The 19,290-nt window shown below is 38.8% G+C and overlaps 1 protein-coding gene across 1 annotated transcript in view; it reads left to right on the top strand.

Moving 5' to 3' along the window:
* Positions 1–19,290, top strand: part of TTC21B (tetratricopeptide repeat domain 21B) — a 79,347-nt gene that overhangs the window by 45,551 nt on the left and 14,506 nt on the right. The window contains exons 20-25 of the mRNA XM_077751170.1: positions 3,438–3,626; positions 5,538–5,648; positions 6,879–6,960; positions 15,202–15,352; positions 15,791–15,952; positions 17,776–17,971. Of these exons, the coding sequence (XP_077607296.1) occupies positions 3,438–3,626; positions 5,538–5,648; positions 6,879–6,960; positions 15,202–15,352; positions 15,791–15,952; positions 17,776–17,971 (891 nt within the window). The remainder of the gene's footprint in view (positions 1–3,437; positions 3,627–5,537; positions 5,649–6,878; positions 6,961–15,201; positions 15,353–15,790; positions 15,953–17,775; positions 17,972–19,290) is intronic.

The raw sequence follows: 19,290 nt of genomic DNA, 5'->3' as shown, positions 1-19,290 counted from the left end.
GTAGTTCCATGTTTTGTGACCCTAGCAAATGCTTACCTCATTAGTTTTCTAATCTATGTAACAAATTGCCACAAGTTGTAGTCAATGAAAACAATACATTCTTTTATTTTTTCACAGTTTCTGTGGGTGTGTAATCTGAGCATGGTTTAGCTGGGTCCTCTAAAAGGTGTCAGGACAATCCAGGTGTGGCCAGGGCTGGGTTCTCATGTGGAGACTTGTCTTGTGGAGGATCTGCTTCCAAGCTTACACAGGTTCTTAGCAGAATCCATTTCCTCAAGGCGGCAAGACGTGGGCTCCAGGGTTTTGTTTGCTTCTTGTTGCGGATCCTAGAGGTTCATCAGCTCCTTGCTTGGTAGGCCAGCTGCTAGGGTCACTTAGTTCTTCAAAGTCAGCACGGGAGAAAGGTTGTAGAATGAGTCTCCTAACAGAATCTTATGAAATGGAATCATGGAAGTGACATTGCATCGTATTTGCCATAACCTATTGGTTACAAGGAAGTTATAGGTCACACCTCACACAAAAAGGCGTGATTAATACAAAGAAGTGAACATCAAGAGGTGAGGATCTTAAGATCATCTAAAGATCTGTCCGCCATGATAGATTCTTGAAATTTTAGTTGAATGACTGAAAAGAAACCATACATTATTTTTAATTTTTTTTAATGTTTATTTACTTTTGAGAGAGAGAGAGAGAGAGAAAGAGCACAAGCAGGATAGAGGCAGAGAGGGAGGGAGACACAGAATCTGAAACAGGCTCCAGGCTCTGAGCTGTCAGCACAGAGCCCAATCTGGGGCTCAAACTCACGAATCGTGAAATCATCACCTGAGCCAAAGTCAGATACTTAACCAACTGAGCCACCCAGATGCCCTGTGGAAACCATACATATTTTAATTCTTTAATTGCAGAAACAATTACAGGGAGGAAAAAATCACTTTTTAGGATATTAACCATTTTTTCTATGAAAATAAAATCTAAATAAATTAGATACAAATAATCTATATGTCATAAAACACTAACACTTTTGTGACTTGATAACTTAATGCAGTTTTAATTAATACGAACAGATTATGTTTATTTTTGCTTTTTTTGTGTAACATTCATTTGTGTGGGTTTTTCTCTGATGTCTATACAGCTCTGTCTTCATCATATAAAATGTAATGTGATATTCTGATTTTATTGGCATATTTTGATACAGCAAGATATATATACAACAAGGCTATTGAAATATGAAAGGAAAATTAAGAAGTCTATGAAATGAGATGTTTATGTGTCATTCTATCCAAGGGTTTTAAGGAATTTACAAAAATATAAAATAAGAAGGAGGAGAGAAAGTAAATGCATTGACAATCAAAGTTAATATAGTTACTGTAGCAGACAATTAAATTTAGCTTTAATCTTTCTGGAACCAAAGAAAAAACATAGGAAATGGTATCAAATCTTTAAGAAAATTTTATTCTGTGTGAAAATATTTCCTAATGATCCTTATATATTTATAATAAATGAGTATTCTTTTATGAAATGCCTTTAAAAGGAAATGCAGAAACTTTTGCTCAAAAAAATCGGCTCTGATTATTTACCTTTAATAAAATGCAAAGCAGGGCCCTGGGTGACTCAGTTGGTTAAGCATCCAACTTTTGATTTTGGCTCAAATCATGATCTCATGGTTGTGAGATCAAGCCCCACCTCAGGCTTCATGTCATGGAACCTGCTTAGGATTCTCTCTCTCCCTGTCTCTGTCTCTCTCTCTCTGTCTCTCTGTCTCTCTCTCTCTCTCTCTCCCCCCCCCAAATAAATAAATAGATAAATAAAGTGTTTCTCTAGAAATTAAGCTAATAAGATCCATTTATCTGACTTTGTAGTGATTTAATTGATGCAGCGATAAAACTTAGGCTATGTAGACAATGAATTGTATACCTTTTAGGCCTAGAGTGACCAAAGAATTTATCATTTAAGCCAAAATGCTTTTGAGAGAGAAAGAAGGCAGAATTAATAATTAAGGTGGCACAACAGGTATAAAAGTTACTGCCAGAAGGATACAGTCACTCTATTTAGACAGTTGTTTCAGAGTTTTTTGTCTATGAGTATGTGTGTGTGCGTATTTGTGCAAAAGTATGCACACCAATATATGCATATATTAAAAACATCAAATACACAAATGTACACATACCTCTACACTTAAATAAACACACATTCATATAACGAAAATAAAAACTTCATTAAACAATATTTTGTTACCTTTACCATGCTATGTATACCCATATTTTCTAATTTTTCCTCTTTCATTTCCAAAAGAATGCTTTTTATGACACCTCAAATTAATGTTATGACCTATAGTTCTAAAAATACTCTGGTTTAAGCCATCTTTGTCAAGTACCAGTTGTCCACCAAAATTCTGACAGGAGTACCCAGAAGGGCTTCCTGTGTGGAGCATACTGTGTGGCAGATGGTGGGCATTTTACTCTTTGTTAAGTGAATGCATTAGTGGATGGTTATCTATAGCTCAAAGTTAAATTTTATCATGAAGGCCTAAAACATAGGACTTCTCTGTCCTTCACAAAAGGAAATCTCAATGGTTCACAAATCAAACATGTAGGTGATAAGGCTGATATTCTAGTTTAGCGGCCTACTCTACATTCTCACCTTGACAGAGGCCCCTCCCTCCTTTCTGGGTATCTATGTATAGTGTTGGACCTTATAAATACACACCATCAGTTGGCTGGTCATTTCCCCATCATTAGATGTTTGAGTTGCTTTCAGATTTCTTGTTTTTTGTTGTTGTTGTTTCTTTTTTTGCTTGTTTTTACAACAAATAACAGAGATTGGTTATTTTTTTTCTTTTTAAAGATAACATGTTTCCTTTTTTTCTTGTAAGTAACATCCATAATACCTTTCCTGAAGTGGAACACCTAAGTTCAGGAGTCAGTTTTATCAGGTTAGCAAGCATGTTTTGCTAAGGTGCTCTCCAGAAAGATTGGACTCATTCATATGCCCTCACCAATACATGGATGTACTTACTGCCTAAAACCTTCCAATGTTTGATTTAATAATTTTTAGATATGACTTTATTTATTTAATAAGCATTTTATATTTCCACTTAGGTAATTACAGCACCTAGATTATTTTCCATATATTTGTTTCGTGCCTGCATTTCCTCCTTAGTGAGCCTTCTGTACATATCCTTATAACAGTGGGAAAAGACTCAGTAATTTTATTATACTTCAGTTGGAGAGATATGCGCATGCTGGCTCATTTGCAAACAAGCACATGTTTAAGACCTCAATTAAGACATTTTCTTTGGATCAGGCTTTGTTAGATGTAAGGCCAATAATGGTTAAATAGAGCCTCGGTAAATGTATGCCGTGTGTGAGTTACTGATAATTGTTTAACTTCGCTCCCGTTTCTTTTTTAAATTCCTTTCTATCCTTATTTTTTTCTAGGCTCGAGAGTTACAAGCTCGGATACTAAAACGTGTTCAGATGGAACAGCCAGACGCAGCTTCTGCACAGAAGCATTTAGCAGCTGAAATTTGTGCAGGGATTGCCAAACATTCTGTTGCTCAGCGAGACTATGAGAAAGCAATTAAGTTTTATAGAGAGGCTCTTGTTCATTGTGAAACAGATAATAAGGTCGGCACCTTTATAAAATTTTTACCGCCTTTTATTCTAGGTATCATCTAATTGCCCCAAATGTAAATTTCTTACCAGCTTATTTGTGTTAAAAAAAAAAAAAAAGAAAGAAAAGAAAGAAATGTAATAAAAATACAAGCTAAAAAATTAATATTGTTTCTAGAAATTCCTCAAAATACTTATATGATGCCTTCTGTAATAATGTTAGTCTAAAAATTATTGTGGAACAAGTGACATGAAGTAAATCAGTAAGCTCTTTTTTTTTTTATATTAATCTGTGTTTTAATAATCGCTCTAAAACAATTTCTCAGTCTCCGATAGCTGGATCTACATGATTCAACTGAGTTTATTAAACTGCTGTTGGGGCACCTGGGTGGCTTAATCGGTTAAGCATCCGACTTCTGCTCAGGTCATGGATTCAAGCCCCATATCAAGCTCTGTGCTGACAGCCCAGAGCCTGGAGCCTGCTCTAGATTCTGTGTCTCCCTCTCTGTCTTGCCCCTCCCCATCTTGTGCTCTGTCTGTCTCTCAAAAAAATAAATAAACATTTAAAAAAAATTTTTTTAAAACAACAAAGATGTTCGATTAGGCAGCCTTGCTCTAAAAATGGAATTATTAAAAAAAAAAAGTTTACTAAACTGCTATTGAACACCTCTGTATTTCAACTGCTGTTTGGTGCTGTATATGTAGGAGAGGGACTAGACTGAATCTCTTACCTCAAGTGGCACAGCATCAGAATGACTGTAAGGATAATACTGGTAAAGAAAACTATACGTGTCTGGTTATATAAACTAAAATCCTGTTACTCTCTCAAATCTAGATAGATGATTAATTAAAAAAACTAATATATGGCTAAATATTTTTTTTCTTAATTTAAATTACACTTAGCATACAGCATAATGTTAGCTTCCCGTGTACAATACGGTCATTCAGCAATTCCATACAACACCCCAATACTCCTCACAAGGACCCTCGTTCATCCCCATCACCTACTTCACCCATCCCCCCACCCACCTCCCCTCTGGTGACCATCAGTGTGTTCTCTACAGTTAAGAGTCTGTTTCTTGGTTTCCCTCCTTCGCTTTCCCTCTCTCTCTCTCTCTCTCTCTCTCTCTCTCTCTTTTTTTGCCTTTGCTTGTTTGTTTTCTTTCTTAAATTTCACATATAAGTAAAATCATATAGTATTTGTCTTTCTGTGACTAACTTATTTCATGATGCAGAATAAAAGACAACTATATTTTAGAATTTAAGGTTTTATTTATTTATTCATTTTTTAATGTTTGTTTATTTTTTAAAGAGAGACACAGTGTGAGCAGGGGAGGGGCAGAAAGAGAGAAGCAGGCTCCAGGCTCTGAGCTGTCAGCACAGAACTGCAAGGTCATAACCTGAGCCGACTAAGCCACCCACACACCCCAGAATTTAAGGTTTTAAATTGAACATTTAAAAATGAATACAGCTCTTTCAGGTGTAAGGCAGAAGTAACCTTTAAGGCATAATCAAACAGGTACCTTGTCTTGTGGTGGCTAAAGGGGTTGGCATCCTGTTTTCAAATCTGAAGCATACCTTAGAAATGATCTGCTTCAAGCTTTTTATTTTTCAAATGAGAAATAGGTTTAGAGAGGTAAGATGGACCTGGGCCCACCGTGGAGAAGCGTGGACTGGAATCTAATCTCCGATGTAAGACCAGTGTTCTTTTCACAGTACTTTGTGTCTCTCTCCCTTTCAAGTGAGTTACTACCTGTTTTCACCCTTTTTTCTAGAGATGAGTATGCCTATAGTTTCCCTGCCGATCATGCTTGGCATTTTTATTGCAATAGCTTTTGGCCAACTAAAGTATAATCTGTGCCCAGACATTTTCTTTATGTACTTTTTAATCCAGTTTCTGACTGATGTTGCACCTTTTCTCGACAGATAATGCTGGAGCTGGCCCGACTTTACCTAGCACAGGATGACCCTGATGCTTGCCTGCGACACTGCGCTCTACTTCTCCAGAGTGACCAGGACAACGAAGCTGCCACCATGGTCAGTCCAAAGGACTTAGTGCTGGAAACCCAGTTGTGTTTTATATTCCACGTGGAAGTTTTAAATTTTACCCAATGAAACTAATACTAGTTGAGAGGCCTGGCTCATGTTAACTTTTGGAAGATATCATATTTTTAACATTATTAGTATACTTTACCAATAAAGACCAAGAATCTTTTTGTTTTATAAGAATGCCAAACCTAGGTCAGGCCTTTAGTTTCTCTTTGGGGCCTAGTTAATTTTTCTTCATGCCTAAGAGGATACGTGATCTGGAGGACCTCATGTGATAAAGCTGTCATTTGCTAACAATTAACTTTAAAGTACTTGCCCAGACATGCAGGACTAATTAAAAAGTTTCTGTGGGACCTCTGTAGTTATAGAAAGAAACCTTGATGTACTATTCTAAGATAGTATATTTCAGTTTTGCTTTGCTTTCTCATTTTTACCTGGGTTGAGATAGGAGTTTGCTTTCCAACAGCTACATAGATGATAGTACCCGAGGTTCACTGAAAGTTGTTATTATAACAAAAAAGGAATATAAAAAGTATCCCTTTTAAAACACACAATAAGAAAAGCTCAGTAGATCTTGTTTATTTTAAATTCCTTTGGAATATTTAGGGCTTAAGAGTCTTTTGGTTTTGTTAAGTCTTCTCGTCCTTGTAGCCAAATCCAGGAGGGCATCTTTTCTATCACAGCACATAAAGTGTGCAATTCCCTTGAAATTTCTGTTTTTAAAATAACCACTTGAAACATATTTTCTGCTAAAAATAAAGTTGTGCAAACAGAGTGATCTGTTTCACATCCTTTATTTTCTGTTAGGCCGATATCATTGCTAATCTGCTTAAGGTGTACTTGAGTTTTATTTATTTTTAATTTTTTTAATGTTTATTTGAGAGAGAGAGAGAGACAAGAGCGCAAACAGGGGAGGGGCAGAGAGAGGGAGACACCGAATCGAAGCAGGCTCCAGGCTTTGAGCTGTAGGCACAGACCCCAGCGTGGGGCTCGAACCCACTAATCATGATGTCATGACCTGAGCTGAAGTCAGATGCTCAACCTACTGAGCCACCCAGGCACCCCGATATATTTGAATTTTAAATGACTCCTTTTTATAAAAGTTTGCCCTCTTCCTGTTTTTCTTAGGTGTTTTCATAGCCCTAGATCTTGACAGGAAAGATATGTTCTTTGTAAAATATATGGCAATATTTTTAGAACCAACTTTTACCTTTATAGATGATGGCAGATCTCATGTTCAGGAAACAGGACTATGAACAAGCAGTGTTTCATTTACAGCAGCTTTTAGAGCGCAAACCAGGTAAATATCCATTAATTATGTTTTTACTAATGCAGTCAACTTCCTTTCTCTTCTTTTTGGCTGTTTTGAAAACCTCAGTCAAATCCAGTGCTCTACTTATTCCACACCTGCCTTTGAGTAGCAGAAATGGCTGTAAGGAAAATGCAACACCATTGACCGGCCTCACTTTAAATTATGACCACAGACTCCCAGGGGGCCCTCAGATGCTGCCTGGCAACCTTGCTGTATTTCTCTAATGAATTCATTCACTCATTCCAGCTGCTTTTTATACCTTTTCCTCCCTCCCCAAACCTCCAGACCCTCACCCCCCTTGTCTTCAACTAAAAAGGTTGCCTCCTACTTGAGTAGGAAAATATGAGCAACTGGAAGAGAATGTCTCCATTCGCCTTCCATCAAGTCTGCCATTGTTCTCGCCAGGTCTGCCATCTTCCCGCAGCCAGCGTCTCCCTGTGGGCCCGGGTACCACCCCTCTCCTCCCGGAGGGCTTTCCTCAGGCGCTTCCGTCTCTCCCGCACCACCAGTTTCTCCCCAGTCTGTGCACAAGCCCCTTGCTAAATGTATTGCTAAATGAAACCAATTCTTAACTCCCCATTTACTCTTCCTTCCAATAATTGGTCCATCCTTCGGTTTCCCCATATAGAAAATGTGCTCTAAACAGTTTCTGTCCGTGCTGTCTCCACATTGTCCTCTCCGCTCCTGCAGTCCAGGGAGGCTGCAGGGCGGCCGGCGGCTCCACGCTGCCAGACCTTGCGTTCATGTCTCAGCCCTCAGCTTCCTTAGCCTGGCCTTACGCTCAGCACAGCGCCTTCCCTCCCTCAGGAAGGGCTTTCTTTCCTTGTCTTCAAGGGCCCTGGGCTTACCTGGTTTTCTTTCTTTCTGCTTTCGACCCCTTTGTTAGATCTCTTCTCTTTATGACCTGTAAACTTCAGAAAGTTCTAGACCTGGGCTCTTGAACATTTTTTTTTTTTTATACATTCAGCCAGCTGGGTGACTTCATCCAGGCCCGTGTCTTTATGCCCTGTGTGTGCTGCTGTCTTGCAAGTGTGTTTCTCCAGTCCTGACCCATACACACCACTGCCTGTGTGCATTACCACTCCAGGTCCCGGGGGGTCGCCAGCTTAACATGTTCCTGCACAACAGTTGATCTCTTCCTCCTTCCAAATCCACTCCTCCATTTCTCACCTCAGTAAATAGCTTCACCATTTCCCCACTTAGGCCCCAAACCTTACGGTTACCTTCAGCTCATGATTCTCTATACCGCACGCTGTCTGTCAGCAAACCCAGCAAATCCCATCAAGGCGTATCTGGAATCCCATCGCCTTTTACCTCCTGTGCTGCTGCCAGCTGAGCTCGGGCGTTGGCGTCTCTCACGTAGATTATTAAGGTTCCGTTCTCCTAACTCATCCCTGTTTCTGTTCCTTGCTCCAGACAGTTTAGAAATGCTTTCAGCTCAAAATAGCAGAGACGGCCTTCCTCTAAATTCCCGTGGCCTGAATGATTATGGCTTTTTCTTTTCCTCTTATGTAAAAGAAATGTAAAAGTCGGTTATGCAGGGAGCGGCGTGGAGAGCCCACGGTATCATCAGTTCACCTGAGTCCTCTGCCTTTTTCTTCTGTCCTCATCAGCCTAACTTCCGTTCTGACGATCACCTCATGGTCCGGGGTGACGGCAGCTCTAGCATCAATGTTACAAGGGCCGGGGTTGGGGGGAAGGTTGCGGTGGAGGTGGGCTAACAGGGATACCTCCCTAGTGAACCATCTTTTTTTTTTTTCCTGTAAAAAATTCCTTTCTAAAGGCACCTCCATGGCTGCAAAAGATGGTGGGGAATGTCATCTTTTACTTGGACCCAGTGCCGTGTAGGATAAAATCAGAATTCTGATAGTAAGGAAGAAAGTGATAGTTGATATTAGGTAGGCAACAGTCCTCGCAGGTTAGTGCCCTGGCACTTTTAAGTTGCTCTTCACTCTTCCTGGAATATTCTGGTGGCAGCTCCTTCATTCCTTCAGGACTCAGCTCCAGCACGTCCATATCCTGAGAGCACGCTTCTGCAGCCAGCCTGTATCTTATGGCTCTCCATCTTTCTACCTTGTGTTTTGGTTTTTTTTTATACCGCCCTAAATAATAGAACATAAGCATCAGGTGGCCAGAAAGTTTGTCTTCGTTGCTATGTTTCCAGGATTTAGAACAGTATGTGGCCAACTTGGTGCTCAGTAAATATTGGATAGAACAGAGTGGGAGGAGCAAAGGGAGGAAGGGAGAGGGAGAGAGGCAGGGGATGAGGGGCGGGGACAGGAAAGAAAGTTGGAAACAGTAATGTGTGTCACTTACGGTTTTACCAAAAAGAGCTTGAATTCTCAGAGGAAGTCCTAGAGCTGTCACTGAGTTCTTGTAACCATGCCTTCATGGCAGGGTGTGGCCGCAGGCAGCCAGAGCTGCTTGGTTTGGGAGGCTCTCTCTTTCAAGTAGGGCACCTCAAAGAATATGCAAACATACTCTACTGTTGTAGTTACTAATGCTTCTGCTTTTAAAAAGTTTGAATTTTTTCTTATGTTTTATATATTTCTGAGAGAGAGAGTAAGATAGCATGAGCAGGGGAGAGTCAGAGAGAGAGGGAGACACAGAATCTGAAACAGGCTCCAGGCTCTGAGCTGGCTGTCAGCACAGAGCCCGACGCGGGGCTCCAACCCACGAACCGTGAGATCATGACCTGAGCTGAAGTCGGACGCTTAACTGACTGAGCCACCCAGATGCCCCACGTTTATTTTTAAGAGACAGAGAGACAGAGGATGAGCAGGGGAGGGGCAGAGAGAGAGGGAAACACAGAATCTGAAATAGGCACCAGGCTCTGAGCTAGCTGTCAGCACAGAGCCCAACATGGGGCTCGAACCCACGAACTGTGAGATCATGACCTGAGCTGAAGTCGGACGCTTAACTGACTGAGCCACCCAGACGCCCCTTAAAAAGTTTGAATTTGAGAACAACACTTTCTACTTACAAATAAAGTACCCCTAGTTAGAGTAAAGATTGAAAGAAAATAAGTTCTTTCTGTCTTGATGGTGACAGTGATAACAACATTTTATTTTCTTTTTATTAGTTTTATTAACTTTTTAAATGTTTTCCCGCCTTTGGATTGCCTCATACCCTTTTTTGTTTCCTTCCCCAATCTGTCCCAGCTTCTACCCAGGTGTTATTTAAAAGAGTGCAGTTAATCCAGGTGACTGGTTGACTCAATCGGTTAAGCTCAGATAATGAGCTCTCTCACAGTTCAGGAGTTCAAGCCCCGCATCAGGCTCTCTGCCAACAGCACAGAGCCCGCTTCAGATCTTGTCTTCCTCTCTCTCTTCCCCTACCCTGCTCTCTCTCTCAAAAATAATAAACATTAAAAAAATAAAAAATAAGAGAATGCAGTTAATTATATTAATATCTTACCTCTTCTACTCAGAGTCCATCTTCCCACCTCAGTTGCCCAAAGCTTACTCTTAACTCTCTTCAAGCCTAAGTTATTTTTCTCATGCTGTTTCTGTCTTGGGTTCTAGACCCCATTTGTCCTTTTCTCCTTCTGTGAACTACCACTTAAAGGGATACACATACTATTTTCTTTCTGTCTCAGGCTGTTCCATATTGTAGCACTTCCCTCTGAGTGAATAATCAAACCTGACTTCTTTAAGAAAACAAACCTCTGCCCTTGTGAATATTTTTAAGCCATCAATGACACTAGTGCCCTCACATAGAAGATTTGAAGAAGCCCTCATCTGTCATGTGAATTTTGTCTCAGCCAGGTAACTTGGCATGAGCATTTTGTTAAAAGAGATAATATAATAGTCAAATTGGCTTAGTAGACTGCAGCTTTGGACTGTCTGTTTATAAACAAATATAAAATAATTTGTAAATTCAGTGTAAGGGCTTTGTACACTGGAAATACCAAATCACATATATCCTCACCTCCAAATCTTTGCGTGTTTCTTTTTCCTTTTGCCTGTAGTGCATGTTGCCTTCCTTATTCTTCTGTCTTTCCCAACACATAATCCAAAATACACTCACCCTTTACCAAAAACAAAAGCCTGTACCTTACTGCCACCACCTATGTTATTAGATGCCTTATGTGGTGCTGAGCAGGGTGCCCATCCACCTCAATTTGCTGGACACTAGAGGATCTCCTGGAATGCTGTACTTCCAGTGCTAAAAGAAAGTCTCAACTAACTGGGATGGGTTGGTTTCCCAAATCCTGGATGACTTCATCCACACCTCATTATCTCTTCTAGTATTTTTCTGAAAACATTTATATATACATTTGTCTTCTCCATGAGACTGCAGGCTCCTCAAGTTTGCAGAGATCATGTCATATTCATCTTACGTCCCCAGCATCAGACACATCGCCAGGCATATAGATTGTGCGAAATAAATATTTATTGGTTGAATGGATCAACAAATGACTAAAATACCTAGTCGTTTAAAAATACAAAATGTTAAGAAAATTTTTATGGTCTCATATTTTAGGTTTTTAATCTTGCATTCTTGCTTTATTCCTAATAGGACTTTATTCACAGATCTATTCTATCACAATTATTCTAACACCTGAGTGTCTATACTTGTTCTCTGCATGAATCATAGGTCATCCTTGGTAGCACATGTTACACCTTAAATTAATGCTCTATTTTAGCTGACTTTGGAAATATACTGTCTAATTTGACTTAACCTAACTAGTAGAGAATCCTTCTTATAGAGATAATTACTGTTCTTTTGACAGATTACACCTCTTCTCTCTTAAAACCTCCACATCATCTTGGGTTGTCCCCTCCCTCACACTGACGGCTTAACAGGCTTCATCAGTTCTGTCTGCTGAAGAGTTAGCTGTCACATCCAGGCTGCCTTCTCCTAAGCCCACTGCTCAAATTAGGGCCTTTATCGCCTCTCACCCAGACCAGTGCAGCCCCCGCACTCATCCTCTAGTCTCTAAGCTCCTGCCACTCCGTGCCTTCATAATCTGTGAATCAAAAGCTATTGTTTTGCTTACAATTTTAGGATGGCTCTCCAGGAGAAAGTCTGTAATCATAGCATTATTTTGGTAAGAAGGTGGCCCTAAGTTACTGGTCCACTTGTATTTCTTACCTCTCTTCCTTGACTTTAATATCAGGTCACTTACCAGCACTCCCCAGGCTTCTCTGCTCTTTCTTTGCACATGACATATGCCTTTGGAATGTCTTGGTACATCAAGCAAGATCCTCCTCGTAGCCTTCAGTCTGCCCAAAGGTCTGATTCCATGTGAATCCTCCCGCCTCCCTCAGGCAGAGTTAGGAATTCTGTGCAGTGGAATTCCATAGCATTTTCTTCATGTGGAATCACATCACACTATGAATGTAATACATTTCAGTTTTCAGTAGATTCCGTAAGTACAGAAATTTGCCTGCCTGTCAAATTTCATGGTTAACCAAAAGACAAGATAATGTAATTTAATCTACCAGTGGTAGTTATAATTTGAACTAATAATACATGTCAGTATTATTGGAAGGTGATAATTACTTAAGAAACTGGCCTCCCGTGGGGATGAGCACTGGGTATTACATAGAAACCACTTGACAATAAACTATTAAAAAAAAAAAAAAAAGAAACTGCCCTCCGAAGGTTGACTTTAGATAATATTAGCAATATCATGCATCACATATATTAGCAATATCATACAAAGAAACTTTGGCGAGAAACTTTCACCTTTACATCCTGCCTAATCCATGACAGCTTCTAGGTCCTGTGACTTTATTATGGGTAGTTACCCCTAGTTTCTATCAACACCTTTGGAGTTGTAAATATCACGAATGACCATTGTATTTTTAAAGCTCTTCCATGACCTTTTTTTATTTGGCCTCTATGACAGTTTGAGGGTCAATATTATATTCCTGTTTTAAGAAAATAAGTAATCCTTGGGGCGCCTGGGTGGCTTAGTCAGTTAAGCATCCGACTTTCGCTTAGGTCATGATCTCGCGGTTCGTGGGTTCGAGCCCCGCATCAGGCTCTGTGCTGACTGCCAGCTCAGAGCCTGGAGCCTGTTTCAGTCTGTGACTCCCTCTATCTCTGACCCTCCCCTGCTCACGCTGTCTCTCTCTCTCTCTCTCCTAGAAATAATAAAACATTAAAAAAAAAATACACTTAAAAAAAAAAAAAGAAAATAAGTAATCCTTGACTCAGAGATTTGATTAATTTGTTTGAATTTCCATAGCTAAAAGGCAAGATCACTATTTGAATCCTCTTTCTCTGAAACCATATTCTTATCATGCTCTGCATTTTAGTGATGCCAAAAGAAAGGAAGAAAAAAAATCTCAAGATGTAAGATAATAGGTCAAGGAAGGCAAATGATGATGTTGTCAACCTGGATTATCTTGACATCATATAATAAAGTAGAAACAAAGCCTACAGAAGTTTTTGTCTAAATAATATTTTTTATTGATGGTAACATAATATAAAGTACATAACATAAATTTGTCATTTTAGCCATTTTTGAGTGTACAGTTCAGTGACATTAAGTACGAATTATTTTGTACCCATCACCATTATTCATCTTCAGAACTTTTCCATCATACTAAACTAAAATTCTGTACTCACTAAACACTAACTCCCCATTCTTTCCCTCCCCTCATCTCCTGGCAACTCCCTTTCCACCTCTCTATGAACTTGACTGCTCTAGGTAGATATCTTATATAAGTGGAATCATACGATATTTACCCTTTTGTGCCTGGCTTATTTAGTGTAATGCTTTCAAGGTTCATCTGTGTTGTAGCATATGTTAGAATTTCCTTCCTTTTTAAGGCTGAATAATATTCCATTGTATGTATATAGCACACTTTATCCATTCATCTAATGATGACCATTGGGTTGTTTTCACTTTCGGCTATTGTGAGTAATGCTGCTGTAAACACAGGTGCACACATATTTGCTTGATTCCCTGTGTTCAGTTCTTTTGAATATATTCCTGGAAGTGGACTTGCTGGATCATATGTTTTCTCTCCTTAGAACGTAAAATCAAGGAAAAATTTCTTAAAAATTTTTGTTTGTGTGTTTTAATTCTAATTCGCCCAACAAAAGAGATCAACATAGCTTATATGATGATTTTTGCAAATCCCCTTCTGAGTCCTATGCTAACTGAGCCTTGAGAGCCCAAATAACTAAAAAAGCACAACTATACAGAAATAAAATATGAGCCATCAGTGTAATAAACTATTATGCAGCCATTTAAATCATGTTTTTGAAGACTATTTAATGAATTGGGAAATATTTATTGCTTAATGCTGAATCAAAATTAAAACCCCAAGTACAACCTCAATTTTATATATATTAGCATTGCATATTAATTTTGTACATATTAAATATTTGTAGAATAAAAATAAATAAGTATCGATAGAATGATTTTCACTCACAAACATATGAAAGGAAAAGTACCAAAATGTGGTCATCTCTAGCTGTTGGGAATATGAGTGATATTTTTTCTTCTTTATACTTTTCTGTATTTTTCTAAATTTTCTAAAATGTCCATGCATTATTTTTACAATCTGAAAAATAGTTATTAAATTTTTCCCAAAACTTAGTATTTTAGTGATGCAAAAGAACTAGATAGAATTGGGAGAAGGCTCTCAAGCAACCTTCCAGGAAATTATACCTGAGAACAAAGAACTAAATTCTTTTTTCTTAAGAGAAGGTAAAATAGGATTAAAATACTGGGATTAATTTGTTACAGTTATATTATGGTAAGCTAGTGTACATTAGTCACATGTACGTATTAAGGAAAGTCTAAAGTAAAATTTCTAATTGCCCACCCAAACATTATCATCAAAAAATACTGTTCTTGCCCTGTTCCTAGCTACAGTGAAGGAGAAAGTAGATCAGAAACAGTCTTACCCTGAACAATCACATCAACCCTCCTGAATTTTACAGTTAACAGTTAACAATTTAGATGATCAATGTAAAGACTGTTCCTAGGTTTTGGTCCCAGGAACAGTTGAAAATTAGGTTATAGCAAATGTACATTTTTATAGATTGGCTTGTATAGAACCTTCTCCCACTGGCCAAACCAACTGAACCTTTATCCAATTACTCATCATTCTTTTTAGGGGTTTATAATACCTAAAGCATTCCTTTTGCTTGTATTTAAATTCTACTTCACATGAAGTAAACTGTACTTTAATGAAGCAGGGTTATAGCCATGAAAACAAGAGATAAACTGTTGTCTATATTTGAAATATTCCTTGTTTCCAGATAATTACATGACATTATCTCGTTTAATTGATTTCCTGAGAAGATGTGGAAAACTTGAGGAAGTTCCAAGATTTTTCTTAATGGCTGAAAAACGTAACTCCAGAGCAAAATTGGAGCCAGGATTTCAATACTGTAAAGGACTGTATCTTTGGTAAATCTGTTGGTGAATAAATCCTACGTAATAGGTTTTTTTTGTCTCATTGTGAATAAAGTAGAATAAGCTTTCCTTTGTCTTAAGAGAGATTTTACATTTGATGGAGCACTTGGGTGTCTCAGTCAGTTGAGCATCCAACTCGATTTCGACTCAGGTCATGATCCTAGACTCAGCGTGGAGTCTGCTTGGGATTCTCTCTCTCTCTCTCTCTCTCTCTCTCTCTCTCTCTCTCTCTCTCTCCCTCTCCCTCCCTCCCCGTTCCCCTCCTCTGCTTCTACCCCTCTCCCCCATTTGCATTCTCTCTCTCTAAAATTAAAATTTTTTTAAATATATGTTAATAATTTTAACCAAATCTTTACCAGATATATTATAAATGACTTAACGTTTGCAGTCAACAATTGAAATAAGTGATTTTTTTTTTAAATATCTAACAAGGTATACTGGAGAACCAAATGATGCCCTTCGACATTTTAATAAAGCTCGGAAAGACAGTGACTGGGGCCAAAATGCCCTTTATAATATGATAGAAATCTGTCTGAATCCAGATAATGAAACTGTTGGAGGTGAAGTATTTGAAAATCTGGATGGAGACCTAGGGTGAGTTATCATTTGACAAATGATCCCTTTTCTGGGATCTCAACACTTACGTAGGGATAATAAGATATCCTTAAAAGATAGCACTAATGAAAGGGCAGATGAAAAACATCATAGCTAGAATAGCTGTGCTCTGAAACAAGCATGAAATGCTTTTAGGAGGTTTCCTAAATCAGAATAAGCATGCTACGAAGACACTCCCCTAATTACTTGCTGAAACAGGATAAATCATAGAATTTGATTACTTTAGCAAAAGCTGGCCCCACGATAGTAGTAACTCCTTAGCAAATGGTAGTTCTCTGCCATACCCTGTGCTGTACTATATACTTTATATGCAGTGTCTTATTTACTCCCTGCAACAGTGTTGTGAACTAAGCTCAGAGGTAACCTATCTAATGTGATAGTAAGTGGTGGGGGCAAGACGTGGACTCAGTTCTGTGTGACCTCAAAGTTCCTGCTGGTAGCTACTGTGGTGCACTGCTGCTAAATAGTGTCATTGCTGTCAACCTCTTAGTTGCTTGTCCTCAGAAATGGGCAAGGCACTGTAGGGGATATATAAGGGAATAAATATATAAGGTACATGAGGTAGTTCCTGCCTTAAGGAGCAAGTAATCAGGACAATATCTGAAACCATTCAATCTTTGACAAAATGGAAATGAAATGGATAGTAAGTGTTACAAGAATTCAGAGAAATCTTAGCAGTGCAAAGCAGTCAGGGGAAGATGCACAGGGGAGTGAGAGAAAATTAGAACAGACTGCTGAGAGGTTTTAATGACACAATTGAAGGCTTGAGTTATAGAGACCATTAAAAGTTTTAGAGTGAAGGAGAGGTGAGTTTATGTTTGTTTAGAAAGGTTAATGTAACACACTGCTATGCAACTATAGGCTGTCCTCATGGAAATATTTAGCAAATAGTTGAAAATACAAAACTAGAACTCAAAAGGGAGGTCACAGCTGGAGATACAGGTTTGGGGAACGTGTGGTCAGAGTAGACAGTTGGAACCCAATGAATGGCCTCTTTGCAAATAGAATGCAGTAACATAAGTTTGAAAACTAAACTTCAGGCTAACATTTAAGGGGATTAGAGGAGGAAGGGAAGTCAGAAAAGGGCAGTCAGCATGGTAGCAAGAGACCCAAAAACCATAATATTAAGGAAGGGGAAGGAGGGAAACTTTGAAGAAGGTAGTCAACAATGTGACATGTTTTAAAGATGGTAAAGCCTAAAGCCTGAGAAAAAAACCAATGGCTTTAGTGATTGGGCTTTGAGAATTTAATTTCCTTTTATTAATTGATTTATATTTTTTTAAAAAATAAGAAAATTGATGTTACATACCCAAATTGTTATTGCACTTGAAATGTACATACAGCCTTTGACAGATACATAGTTTCTTTGCTGAGAGCCTGATAGGTAAAAATATTGCTGTACTTGGCACACAGTAGGTGCTTCCGTAAAGTTAGTTACTTTTTACCCCCTCCCTTCCTTTCATTTTCTGAGTTTATGTACCACTTGATAATTGTATGATTCTACTTATCCTAAATTCTAGTATATTAGTGGAAATGAACACACCGCATGTAGATATTGTTCAATTTTTGTCTTCAGTCTAAACTGGAGAAATGTTTAATGGTGTTTTTATTAAAGCTATGTTAATTTTGTTTAAATATAATGTACCGTAACTGGTTCACTTTATATTAGAAGAAAACGAGTGACATTCCACAAAAGGATTACTTTAAATTAGTGACAGCAAAGAAACCAGTGTACCCTAGGGCTCATTCTAATCTCAATAAATGTTACTTTGTGAGTAGTATATATTTATTTTTAATCTCAGGAATTCAACTGAGAAGCAAGAGTCTGTGCAATTAGCAGTGAGAACAGCAGAAAAACTCCTTAAGGAACTAAAACCTCAGACCATTCAGGGTCACGTACAGCTTCGCATAATGGAAAACTATTGCTTAGTCGCTACCAAACAGAAGTCTAATGTTGAACAAGCATTGAATACGTTCACCGAAATAGCAACATCTGAGGTTAGTAGATTTTCTTTTTCAGCTTTATATTATCTTTCCTTGGTGGTATAGAAATGCTTATTTTCTGAAGATTGACTTAATTATAAGTACAAGTTGCCTCTGTAGTTCTGCATAATTCTACATAATATATATACTTCTGTTTCCAGAAGAAACTCATTTGTTACTATTTTGATATGTTGTTTATAGTTGTTTATTTTCATTTATTTGTATTTATGTATATATTTATGTTTATTTCTATTAAAATGGTAAATTCTAAGAAAAGGAAATTCTTCAAAAGGGCATAAATTAATGCTCAAAGGATTGGCTTTATCTTCTAGAGAATTTCAGTGCTGTTTCACTTAACTTGCTAAGTAAAAATAAACAACTGTCTGACTTAATAACTCACCTTTTCACTTATGTGAACTTGAAATATTTCGAAATCAAAGGCTAAGTGGGATCAGTACTGACAGCTTATAATTCAGTCATGCAAACAATGGTGTTGTTTTCCCCCTGCAATAATAATAATGGTAACAACAACAATAATAATTAGAGCAAATAATAATTAGATCGAAGGCTTTCTTCTCTTTTCACCTCACTCAGATCCACCTCCTAACTCTCTGGGTCCTCGGCTTTGCCTTCTCTCCCACAGTGCTGTATTTCTTCACTTGCTTGACACTAAGGAAGGAATTCTAGAGACCCCACTCCCCAGCAGTGGGTGAGAGCTAGTTCTACGCATACTCACTGCATTTCGTGTTCTTCCAGCCAGCAGTGTTGTAGGCCACCAGAAATTCATAATTTGTGTATACAGAACTTTGCTGGGTTTTCTTATGGTTCAGAGGTCACAGTGGTAGCAGTAAAGCCACCAACCCCCACCCCCTCAATGGCCCCTTCCTCTTTCTTCCCATGACCCGAGGGAGCTTTTGGGAGCCTGCAGCTCCTGTTGCCGTTGGTGTGCACGCATCCTCGACGGCCCTTTCTTCCCACCGTAAGCCACCCTTGGAACCAAACAGCAAGGTAGCGTCAGCAGCAGTGACAGTCTAGAGCAGCACCCTTCTGCTGGCCACGAAGTGACGTCCTCGGGGGTGGGCCATGTGGCAGCAGATGGATGACAGCAGCTGAGGAACGGAGAGCAGAAGTAGGCCAGAGAGTTTAAACTGTGAGGTTTGAGAGAGCACCAAAGTCAGTGAGCGACGTCGCGGCTGTTTCCTGGCAGTAGTACGCCCGTGTTCTGTGTTGGTGAGACTGCATTATGTTTTACCATTCATATGTACGTGATTGGTAATATACGACCCTCAGATCTGTCTACTGACCATACCAGCCAAAGACTGATGCATGAACTG

Source organism: Crocuta crocuta, unplaced genomic scaffold (genome assembly GCF_008692635.1).
Source record: "Crocuta crocuta isolate KB4526 unplaced genomic scaffold, BGI_CrCroc_1.0 scaffold219, whole genome shotgun sequence".
Classification (NCBI taxonomy): Eukaryota; Metazoa; Chordata; class Mammalia; order Carnivora; family Hyaenidae; genus Crocuta; species Crocuta crocuta.
The sequence above is the reverse complement of the archived record's forward strand: the minus strand, read 5'-3'. Positions and strand labels throughout refer to the sequence as shown.